The 13,155-nt window shown below is 42.4% G+C and overlaps 1 protein-coding gene across 1 annotated transcript in view; it reads left to right on the top strand.

Annotated features, from left to right (window-relative positions):
• The window catches only part of LOC138783528 (collagen alpha-6(VI) chain-like), a 125,823-nt gene that overhangs the window by 108,013 nt on the left and 4,655 nt on the right, over positions 1-13,155 (top strand). Inside the window, exons 38-40 of the mRNA XM_069958329.1 lie at positions 4,539-5,186; positions 10,101-10,179; positions 12,556-12,655. Coding sequence (XP_069814430.1) covers positions 4,539-5,186; positions 10,101-10,179; positions 12,556-12,634 — 806 coding nt within the window. The 3' untranslated portion in view covers positions 12,635-12,655. The remainder of the gene's footprint in view (positions 1-4,538; positions 5,187-10,100; positions 10,180-12,555; positions 12,656-13,155) is intronic.

A 13,155-nucleotide genomic window follows, 5' to 3' on the forward strand; every position in this document is an offset into this window, starting at 1 on the left:
AGTTCAAGTGCGGTTTGCAATTAAGCTCCATTTACTTTAATGGAACTGAGTTTCAAAACCCCACCCAAACTGGAGACAAGAGAGGGGGAAAAGTGGCCATGTTTTTGTAGTGCTGGATAACCCCTTTAAAGCCCACAGGCTGGCAACACCATGAAGAGGGAGGATACAGCCAGAGGCCATAGCTGTATCCATGTTTTCCAGGTGGACTTAAGGTTGTATGCCGGTGGGATTCAAATGCCAATCAGTTTTGCTCCGTATGATGCAAAGTAAAGCTAATTTGTTCATCTGTAGTTTCTAGCAACCCGTTGGTCACCACTGGCTGCTACTTCCAAGACAGCCTGGTCTTGGCAGTAATTGCCTACTCTGCAAATCACTGGCTGCAGCGGTGTTTCATCTCAGTCAGTGATTGGCTAAGCAGACTGTCACTGCCAGATGAGTCTGTCTCGTACAAAGGAGCCAGCACGATAAGCAGGGAGGCTGAAGACATCACAGGGGGAGCCCTGGGGGACCCATCACATTATTGCATTATCTATATCATAAAAATCAAAGTCTGTCTGTCTGTCTGTCTGTCTGTCCTTCTGTCAAATTTGGCACAAAGATACATTGGGTGCCCGGGAAGGTTATTGCGAAGGTCCCGTCCCCGCCAGATGTACAGGAGGGGAGGGGGAGGGGAAAGAGAGGCGCCCCATAGAGATGAATGGGAAAATCTCCTCACTGCAAACACAGGTGATATAATTAGCTGCAGCAGACACGGCAGTTGGAGCCTTAGCAACCAATAGGATTACTTCTTTCATTTTCACAGGGAGTAATGGTTGCTAGGGAAGCTGCCTCACAACATCCACAGTAATAACTGGTAGACCCCCTACTCTATCTATACAGTACATGTATACAGGGCCCCCTACTCCATCTATACAGTACATGTATACAGGACCCCCTACTCCATCTATACAGTACATGTATATACAGGACCCCCTACTCCAGCTATACAGTACATGTATATACAGGAGCCCCTACTCCATCTATACAGTACATGTATATACAGGGCCCCCTACTCCATCTATACACTACATGTATATACAGGACCCCCTACTCCATCCATACAGAACATGTATATACAGGACCCCCTACTCCATCTATACACTACATGTATATACAGGACCCCCTACTCCATCTATACAGAACATGTATATACAGGACCCCCTACTCCATCTATACAGAACATGTATATACAGGACCCCCTACTCCATCTATACAGTACATGTATATACAGGGCCCCCTACTCCATCCATACAGTACATGTATATACAGGGCACAACAGATATACCAAACTGTGACTGGGTAACACTGCTACACCAGACCTGACCAATACCGCCATACTGTGCTGGATAACACTGTCATACCAGACCTGACCAATACCGCCATACTGTGACTGGATAACACTGCCAGACCTGACCAATACCGCCATACTGTGACTGGATAACACCGCCACACCAGACCTGACCAATACCGCCATACTGTGACTGGATAACACTGCCACACCAGACCTGACCAATACGCCATACTGTGACTGGATAACACTGCCACACCAGACCTGACCAATACCGCCATACTGTGACTGGATAATACTGCCACACCAGACCTGACCAATACCGCCATACTGTGACTGGATAACACTGTCATACCAGACCTGACCAATACCGCCATACTGTGACTGGATAACACTGTCATATAAGACCTGACCAATACCGCCATACTGTGACTGGATAACACTGTCATACCAGACCTGACCAATACCGCCATACTGTGTGTGGCTGGATAACACTGCCATACCAGACCTGACCAATACCGGCAAACTGTGACTGGGTAACACCGCCACACCAGTCCTGACCAATACCACCATACTGTGACTGGATAACACCATCATATCAGACCTGACCGATACTGCCATACTGTGACTGGATAACACTGCTATACCAGACCTGACCAATACCACCATACCGTGACTGGATAACACCGCCACACCAGACCTGACCAATACCGCCATACTGTGACTGGATAACACCCCCATACCAGACATGACCAATACCGACACTCTGTGACTGAATAACACTGCCATACGGGTAAATACAACCCTGCAGGTATACAGGACACTACAGGTATACAGGACCCCAAAACTATACACTACAAGTGCACGGGACCTCCACAAAACTATATACTACAGGTATACAGGACCCCAAAACTATATACTACAGGTATACAGGACCTCCACCAACTATATACTTCAGGTATACAGGACCTCCACCAACTATATACTACAGGTATACAGGACCCCAAACTATACACTACAGGTATACAGGACCCCAAAACTATACACTACAGGTATACAGGAACTCCACCAACTATATACTACAGGTATATAGGACCCCAAACTATACACTACAGGTATACAGGACCTCAAAACCATACACTACAGGTATACAGGACCTACACCAACTCTATAATACAGGTATACAGCACCTTCACCAACTCTATACTACAAGTATACAGGACCCCAAATATACTATAGGTATACAGGAACTCCACCAGCTATATACTACAGGTATATCGGACCCCAAACTATACACTACAGGTATACAGGACCTCCACCAACTCTATACTATAGTTATACAGGACCCTCAAACTATTTACTACAGGTATACAGGACCCCCGAACTATATACTACAGGTATACAAGACCTCCACCAATTATACACTACAGGTATCCAGGACCCTCAAACTATAAACTACAGGTATACAAGACCTCCACCAACTATACATTACAGGTATACAGCACCAACTATATACTACAGGTATACAGGACCCCCGAACTATACAGTACAGGTATACAGGACCTTCACCAACTGTACACTGCAGGTATACAGGACCTCCCTCAACTATACACTATAGGTATACAGCCCCCCCAACTATCCACTACAGATATGCGAGACCCCTAAAAACTATACATTGTGGGTATACAGAACCCCTCCAACTATGCACTACAGGTATACACTAATTCCACTGATTAACTCAGATGGAACAATACCTTTAGCTTGGCCTCCTGGGCACCTTAGAACAAATCTAATTAACACACTGACACTTTATACCCGGGCATCGCCGGGTACATTTTCTAGTTATGTATAATTAAACCCTAAAAAACTGGAAAAAAAATAAAAATAAAAAAGTTTTATATTCTAGAAAATGAGCAATGCTCCTGCAGCCATCCCCAGCCTCTGTAGCAAAACAGATTAATTTAGAAGGGACCCCTGTAATTATTGATTGCCTTAGACCATGCTCAGATATGAATTCAGGCTCCAATCAGTTTCAGACTCCAGAACCTTTAATTGCTAATGTCATTCTTAAAGAAGCATTCCACTTTTTTATTATTATTTCTCCCCTGGCAGCAGGCTGGAACATGTACTTACCATTGATGATCAGTGTCCCACAGCATTGCTTCAATCCGGTACCAGACCGTTCAAATCCAGGTCCCGTGTGACCTCTCTACGGCCTGCCCAGCTGTTAAAGTGACCAGAGGTCAAGGTCTCCAATGCATCTCTACGAGAGCGCTGTCATAGAGGTGCATTGGAGACTCTGACTTCTAGCCTTCAATAGCCCTGAAGACAAAAGAGGGTCAGAAGAATCATGACAGCCAGATTTGAACTTTAACGTAGGACCGGAAAGAAGCGGCGCTGCAGCACACCGATCGGAAAGTATATGCGCCCTGCACCAGAGGGGAGAAATTTAAAAAAATGTGGAATGCTTCTTTAAGTTCAGGCCCCAGACCAGATATATTTGTATACTTACCCTCTTCATTAGTTTCATTAGTGTTAAAAGTTATGCACACACTCTGTTCTGTCCAAAGTTGGTAAATAGCCCCCCTTCCCACACTTACAGTAATTCTGCATGTTTTATTGTCTTAAAGGGGTAGTGCGGCGCTAAAAAATTATTCCCAGAATAACACACATTACAAAGTTATACAACTTTGTAATGTATGTTATGTCTGTGAATGGTCCCCTTCCCCGTGTCCCACCACCCCCGCCCGTGTACCCGGAAGTGTGTGCTGCATTATACATTACCTGATCCGTGTCAAGGCCGTCCGCCATCTTGTGCCAAACGTCATCATCGGACGGACGGCCGAATCGCTGCCGCCGCCCCCCCTCCGCCGCGTCATAACTGTGCTCAGCCGCGATTGGCTGAGCACAGTTATGCTCAGCCAATCGCGGCTGAGCAGCTAATGACGCGGCGCAAATTCTTCTGTTTGCATTTCAGAAATGTATGCTGAAATAAACATCTATATAGTTTACAAATCTTAAAAGCTCTTGGAAATAACTTTGACATGATGACAGGAGACCAAGAATCCATTCCTGGTCTACAGAATCTGATTTCAGACCCCCAACATTGTTTATGTATTTTAATGTGTTTATTTCCTCCATACACATTACAGCTATTGCTTTATTTATCCTTTCTAAATTGTTGTGTGTTCTGTTTTGCTTCTGTCTTTAGATACATGCAAACCAGATGTTTTCTGTGCAGAAAATAATTCAGAATTAAAAAAGTCCCCTATGGATGTAGGTTTTCTCCTGGATAGCTCATATCACATGAAACTTGATGATTATGAAGAAGCTAGAAACTTCATCAGTACCTTGATTGATGGACTTGATATTCCGAAAACTGGTGCTCGAGTGGCCGTGGTCAGTAGTGCACCCCCAGGTTTCAGTTCCGACAATGAAGGGAAGCCTTACCTTGAGTTTGATTTCTCAACATATAGCAGTCCTGAGCTTATGAAGAGACACCTCCAAGAAAACGCTCATCGTCTGCGAGATCCACCGACCTTTGGGCTTTCATTAAAATGGATGCTTGACAACATCATGTCTAAAACATCAGACCTAAAGAAGAATAAGGCCATTATCATGATACTATCTGGAGAGACAAGTCACTGGGATAAACAAGCTCTGAGGGAAGCTTCTCTGGAAGCCAAATGTCAGGGTTTTGCTTTATTTGTACTTTTTATTGGTAGAACATATAATACTGAGCTGATGGAACTTCCAAGCAGTCCCACAGAACACCATCTGCTCCAGCTTGGTCAAGGTCACAAACCAAACTTTGGATATGCCACAAGATTTACCCGGGCATTTCTGAACTCTGTTAAATGTAAGTGGTATGAACTATTGTGATAATAATTTAATATGGTGTTAGCAGTAGTGAAATTAGGAGGTGGGGGGGTGGGGGGTGTCCTGGGCCAAAACAGGCAGGGGGCCCACTGAAGTCTGGGCAGGTTAATGCTGTCTGTAAAAGTTATTGCTTCAGCAGACAGCCTTAAAGGACAAGTGCCATGAAAAACTTTTTCCCAGTAATTGAAGCACATTACAAAGTTATATAACTCTGTAATGTGCTTCAATCACCTATCTGCCTCCCTTACCTGTCTTTTCCCCCCTCCACCCCCCCACCAGGAAGTGTCCTAACTCACACAGACCTGATTACTGTCGTCACCGTCACCAGGCAGCTCCTTCTTGTGAGGATGAGTTATCAGCCGGAAGGGATGGTTTAGGTCCTGTTACAGCAGCCCCCCCCCCCCTCCCCAGTACAAGTGATGGCTTGCAGTTGTTCAGCCAATGGGAGCTGAGCAAGCTGAGTCATCTGACAAGGCAGGGGAGGGGGAGGCTAGTGTAACAGGAGAAGGAGCTGAGAGAAGAGCTTGGTGACGGTGACGACAGTCATTAGGTCTGTGTGAGTTAGGACACTTCCTGGTGGGGGGTGGAGGGGGGAAAAGACAGGGAAGGGAGGCAGATAGGTGATTGAAGCATATTACAGAGTTATATAACTTTGTAATGTGCTTCAATTACTGGGAAAAAGTTTTTCATGGCACTTGTCCTTTAACACATGTCTGTAGTGGACTCCCCAGTGATGCCAATAACTGTACCCCCGATGGTTGTTATTTTCTTTCATCTTTCCCCCCTAAACAGCCACATAGAGTAAATGTATCCCACCTGTGCCCCAACAGTTCCACAGGCCTGGCCTTTTTTTAAAAAAACTGCCGGGGAGGAGGTGGTTGAACAAAACAACATGCACTCCAGCGTAGGGGTCCACTGTTCTCCGCTTCAGTCTCCTGTTCCCGGACGTTTCTAGGTCTCAGTGGGATCTGGGACATGATGTGTCAGGTTTACTCAACCAGTCAGCGGAAGAGGCAGAACGCTGCTACGCCCACTGACTGACTGGCTGAGTGAGCTTGGAACTGACTTGGACTGAAGCAGAGGACAGCAGACCACTGCACTGGAGCTAGGGTGGTAAGTGCATGTTGTTTTGTTTACCCACCTCCTCCCAGCAGTTTTGGGGAAAAAATTCTGTGCCTGAACGTCTCCTTTAAGGCTGGATTCACACTGTGTTTTTGCAGTCAGTTTAATGTATGTGTTTTATGAGAAAAAAAATGGATGCAAAAACAGATGCAATTGTGTGCATCCACTTGGATCCATTTTTCCGTTGACTTCCATTATAAAAAAGAAAAAAAACTGATTATAACGGATGTGTTTTTTTGTTTTTTTTAGTGTACACAAAAACGTGGTTGACCATGTTTTTGTGCTTTTGTGCACGTTAAAAGTAACCATTTGAAAATATATATGCTGAACGGACTGCAAAAATGCAGTGTGAACCTAGCCTAAGTATAAAATAAAATTATGCATACATATCCACCCAATCCAATGATTTTTCAACATGGTGAAAGACGACAATCAGCTGATGATCCAAACACTAAGAAAAGAGAGAGGCCATAAAGGCCAATTAGTACACCAGAAAATGTATATAGATAAGAGTACTTTATTGAAACAGGTACAGTCTAGGTAATAAAATAGTAACCAAAAACTAAAAACATCTAAAATAGATCTGCCTTGGAGGCACTAGGTCATCTAAAATGGCACCCCTGTATGGGTACAATATACACCCTGTTCTAATAAAGTGCATACAAGTAGATATACAACCAAAAGCAAATTTGCAAAATTAAGAAAATATATATGTATATATCTAGTGTATACCATACAAATATATCAAGTGCAAATGATATGAAAAAATGCAAATATTATGTAAACGCTATAACCCTAATTGGTCTTTATAACATATGTCTTTTCTTGGTGTTTAATTGTATTATAGTTAATTACTGTATATGTTAGCTACCTGTATTAAGCACCCAATTTTACATTGAAGCTGTGCATGTCTTGCATGTTTATCTAATCAGCTGATGATTGTTTCTTCAGCTTCTTCATCTTTGTCTTTATTACATGGAGCGATAATATGACAAATTGGCTTGATTGGAAACATTATTGTTCTGTGTAATAGGGCTTTAAGCCATTGCTGCTAGGGCTACACAACAATTGTGGCCACAATAGGAGATTGCATGGAAAGGAGGTATGGATGGATCACAATAGGAGGTATGCATGGATCATGCTGCAGCAGGGGGAAGGCATCGGAACGGGGTCACTTTGTGACCCCCAAGTGACTGGGTTAATAAGGTGAAAGAAAACCATCTCAAGTCATAGCACAACCCTGTTCAGTTACCAAAGCCCCCAGATCCAGTAGGAAATAGATATCTAGCAGCTCACCACATATTCTGAATTTCAAAAATATTCAATGTAGAATCCTAACAAAGGAACACAACCAGCTGGCCCCTTTTATGTCTAAAAGCTTATTACCTATACAGCCATTATTAGTAGGCAAAGATAGTCTGGTTAAAGGGGTTCTCCAGGATTAAAAAAAACAAAACAGTTGTTTTCTTCCAAAAGCAGTGCCATACCTGCTCCTAGGTTGAGTGTGGTATTACAACTTAGCTCTATTCACTTCAGTGGAACTGAGCTTCAATACCACACACAAACTGGGAGGGGTGGTGCTGTTTCTGAAAGAAGGCAGCTATGATTTCTCATCTTAGATAAATCCTTTAATTTTTATGTTTTATACAAGAAGTGTAGATGCCTCTAATACTTGCCTCTTAATCCATAGTCACGATAAGTAGTGTAGTAGATAGTAGTACATTGTCATGTGCTGAGGTCCCTATGGGTAACATAATTGGTTGGGGGCCCACTCAGACTCACTCTAACCCTCCCCCAGGCAGAACCCCTAGCTACGCTCATGGGTGTTAGAATACTACTAGTAATTTCTAAAAAGTATAAAGATAAACACTGTGCAAATTGGTGCACTCACCACCAGATAATGCAAAATTATCAATCTTTATTAATACATTAGGGTGAAAAAAAAAACACAAACCACCACAAAACTCTCTTTAAAAACAATAAAAAAAAACAGACAGATTATTAGTATTCTGGGAGACAAGATATATATTTGATAAGGATATTATATTTGCACAGGTTTACATTTGCACTGCCACACAAACAGATTATTCTGGGAGACAAGATACTATAATTAACCTCCCAACAGGGAATTCATTAATAACCCCCATGTCTAATCTAAAGTGCTATAGTGCAAATGTAAACCTGTGCAAATATAATAACCATATAAACACTTTTGGGGAGATTTATTAAACATGGTGTAAAGTGAAACGGACTCAGTTTCCCCTAGCAACCAATCAAATTCCACCTTTCATTCCACCTTTCATGAAAGGTGGAATCTGATTGGTTGCTAGGGGCAACAGAGCCAATTTCACTTTACACCATGTTTGATAAATCTTTATCTTTCTCTCTCTCTCTCTCTCTTTCTATTTGATAAGGAGATTATATTTGCACAGGTTTAGATTTGCACTATAGCACTTTAGATCAGTGCTTCTCAAACTTTTTCTACTGGAGCCTCACCCAACAGACCAAGGCAATGCCTGGGCCTCACCAGACTGACCAAGAGGGTGTCTGGGCCTCACCATCTGTGGTGAAAGTCCATTTAAAAGCTGAAATAATGCTAGGGCTAGCTTTCACTCATCTCACAAGTTCTATATGCTAATAAAGCAAGTCCAAAATAAATTAATAATGTTGCTAAAATGGAGATTTTCGCAAACCGCAAAAGGACTGTGCAGATCATAGTTATTTTTTTGAAAACTGGCTCCCCAGCTGGGCCTCACCAACAACAAGGGGACGCCTCACAGTTTGAGAAGCACTGCTATAGATACATGCTTTTCTTAGTGGGAAGTTAAAAAAAAAAAAAAAAACTGCCACTGCCGTTTTTGAGCCACAGACAGAACTAGATCCAAGGGAGAGCAGCCCTTATTTTTAATTTCCTATTTATGTTGACAAAATTTTGACTTAAAAACTGCATTGGCTGATGCACTGTATGATGGCAGTCTTAGTCTTTAAGAAATCCAGTAAAGCTGGGTCATACTTTAACATATGGCATACATTTTCAACTATATTTTTCCCACTTCATTAAAGCTAATCTATCAGCACATGTGCTGATATAACTTTTTTTTATCCTCGCTTCATTCAGAGATCTGCTACCTCATTCTCCAGGTATCTCAGTTTTTCAGGTATCTGTTAATTAGCAGGTGGGGTGCTATGGAGGCAGGCAAAGCATCCCCAGTGCACTGAAATCTCCTCCCACGTCTCATTACTATTCATGTGATGTGTGACAGCAATGGGAGATGATATCAACGCACTGGGAGTAATGGCCCACCTCTAGTGCACCAGACCTGCTAATTAACATATAGAGAAACACAAAGATATCTGAAGAACAGGGCGGCAGATCTCTGAATAAAAGGCACTGCTGGAATCACTGCAGTAGTTGTGATGAATGAGTATAAAAAACATGTATCTGCACCTGTGCTGATAGATTAGCTTTGAAAGGGGTTATCTAGTATATAATTTTCTCATTTAGCATCCCTATCTATTATCCAAGGTTAAGAGATGCAACAAAAAGCAACACACACAGCGGAAGACCTAGAACATCAGTACATTACACGTTTTATTAGCATTTTTTCTGCTTTATTATAATAGTATTTTTATGTATTTTTCTCTACTTTTCTACTTTGCAAAACAGATGGAATATGAACAGAAATTGTAATACCATAGTCATAGCTACTACCTTTGGTATCTACTTTTTTAACACAGTTTTTTACATGTATACATGTTGATTTCTTAACAGTGTCAATAAACAAATATCCTCCATCGGAGCTTAAAGCAAATTGTTCTAATGCCAACAGTACTAGAAAGAAAAGATTGACGTAAGTATTATTGCTTTTTCTACACTGCTTAAATATACCGTTAATGAACATTACCATTGAAGGTATGATAAATAGTGGTGTCTCAAGGTCAGCAAGTGCATGTTTATCGGCTTAACTGGTGTACAGAGTGGTGTTGATTGAAAAGTTTAATTCGGACAGTTCTATGAACTCAAAAAAGTTCAGTTTGGACTGAACTAGTTCAAGGTGAGCCTAAATGTACCAAAGGCAGAAAAACCTGTAACACTTTAAGGGTGCCTTCACACGTACAGGATTTGCAGCAGATTTGATGGCACAGATTTGAAGTTGCATATTCAAAGCAAATCTGCAGCTTCAGATTTTAAAATTCTTTGATGATCTCTGTCTATTGTGTATATAAGGGCCCTATTACACCAACAGAATATCTGACAGATTTTTTTCAGCCAAAGCCAGGAATGGACTATAAACAGAGAATAGGCAACAAAAGGAAAGACTGATATTTCTCCTCTTTTGAAATTCATTCCTGGCTTTGGCTTAAAAAACCTGTCAGATAATCTGTTGGTGTAATAGGACCCTTAGTTTTGTATAACACCCTTGATCCCCTTTAGTCTATGCTTAACTCTGCTGCCCATCTAATCCACCTCTCCTCTCACACTTCCAATCCCTTCACTTCAATCCCCATCGCCCAACGTATTCATTTTATATAGTTGACCATGACGTACAAGGCCATTCACAACCTTTCCCCTCCATATATCTCTGACCTGATATCCCGCTACCTTTCCTCACACAACCTTCAATTCTCTAATTACCTCATTTTGTGCTCTACCTTTGTTCCTACCTCACACAACCGCTTCTAAGCTTTTGCTCCAGTCTCCCTTGTCCTTTGGAACTCACTACCCCGGCACATCCGGCTCTCATCCACTATCAAGACCTTCAAAAGTAACCTGAAAACCCATCTGTCAGGACTGGCAGGTACAGACAGGATAAGAGACAGTGGACCTTAGATCTGAATCCACCCACTGCTTTCCTTAAGGCCCTATTCAACGGAATGAATATTGTTTGTATTCGGCCGATATTGGCCGCTACGAATGATAATCGTCCCGTGGAATAGAGTGCAACGATCAGCCGACACCATGTCGGCTGATCGTTGCAGTCGCTTGTTTTTTAACATGTTGAAAAACAAGCGACTGATATAGCAGCAATCTGCTGCTGTCGCTCCGTTGAATACGGCTGCCCGGACAATCAGCGATCACCCGGGCAGCCCCCCTGCAGCTCCCCGCAGCGGGGAACGAGGAGCAAACGAGCACTGAGAGCGCTCATTTGCTCCTCTAGACAACCCCTGAAATAGGGGCTTCAGTCGACCCCAGGCGGTCGCGGACAACCACAAAGACGTTCCCTACGCTATGTATGTGAGACACAGAACAATACTGACAGACAAAAACACAATAAGGAGTAGTGGACAAGCCGGGTCAAACCACACGTGCAACGCAGTACAGAATCAGCAATGCAACGGATAGTCAGGAGGCAGGCGGAGGTCAGTAAAACAAGTAATTCAGGCAGGAAGGAATTAGGACGGGGTTCGCAGGAGTAGACACAGGGAGCTGGGACCAAGAGTTAACCTAATAGCCAGCGATTACATACTGGCTAGCACTTTACTATATACTGGACCAGGGCTGATTGGTCCGGCCTCCTGAATCCAGCCACACTGCAGCTGATGCACTGCAGGCTGAGTGGCAGGCTGATCCATCGCTCAGCCTGAGTGCAAGGCCACTCAGCTGCGTGCCGGCCGGCCGGCCGGCTGACAATCACGTGGGACCACGGCGTCCCTGGTTGCTAGGGACGCCGTCGGGTCTCCGTGACGTCACTCGGCTCCGGCTCCCAGCTAGAAGCAGACGCCGCTTGACTGGCTGCACTTTACTCCCATTACCTTATAGATTGTAAGCCCTCGCGGGCAGAGTCCTCTTCCCCCATGTACCAGTCTATACAAGGCAGGAGCATAGTAAGGAGTAGGCTGATCACAAGATTTGGGTAAAGGAGTCCTGGAACATACACTGACAATCAAAATAAAGACCTGCCATAGAGGCACATAAGTCTCCTATTTAAATTACATCATGCATCATTCATCTGTAGTATGTTTTCTTGTTGATTATATACAGAAATGTCAAGATAGATAGAAAGAGATATTATTTTCAGCATTTATTTATATTTACATTTATAATAATTATTATTATTGTTTACAATGGTATACAGGTACGGGTGGGTTTAAACTATGTTTTTGCAATCAGTTTTTTCATCCATTTTTGCAAAAATGAAATAAAAAAAAGGATTACAAAAACGTAGTGTGAACCCAGCCTAATACTGATTAATGAATTATACTCTCTGTATGACTTTGTAATTTAGATCAATGCAAAATAAGAAGAAAACGACATCGCTTTCTCCAAAGAAATCAAATGGGAATCCCCAAAAAGCTAGATATTAGCCATGAAATTTTAAGGAATGGGTGAGTATTGAAAAATGATTTCAAAGGGTGAATAAAGCAGTAGGAATAAGTGCCCAGTGAACACTATTACAAATGGGGAATTCAGAAGGAATTGAAATCTCAGTACTCTGACCAACAGACCAACTGTAGTACTATGAAGTACCAGGCGGCCATGAAGTCCATGTGTGTATGTCATATGTCATTAATCATTTGAATAGAATGTCCTGTGACCTCTATAAAAAAAACTCCACATTCTTATTGTCCCCACTTTGTCCTTATATAGTAGATAGGCCCTTCTGTTCCCCCATATATATTGCACACATCAATACTTACTTTTTAACAGCACTGTTTTAGGGTAGATTGGATCATTTTTATTTCATTTTATCTGGCATGTCATGTGACCAAAAGTCACACGAGTTGGTATTTTTCAGTGACAATAAGTAATATATTTTTTCTTAAAAAAATGTTTTTATTTGAAGGGGGAGTGGTGATTTTTGTATTATGGTAAATTCATATATATA

Source organism: Dendropsophus ebraccatus, chromosome 2 (genome assembly GCF_027789765.1).
Source record: "Dendropsophus ebraccatus isolate aDenEbr1 chromosome 2, aDenEbr1.pat, whole genome shotgun sequence".
Taxonomy (NCBI): Eukaryota; Metazoa; Chordata; class Amphibia; order Anura; family Hylidae; genus Dendropsophus; species Dendropsophus ebraccatus.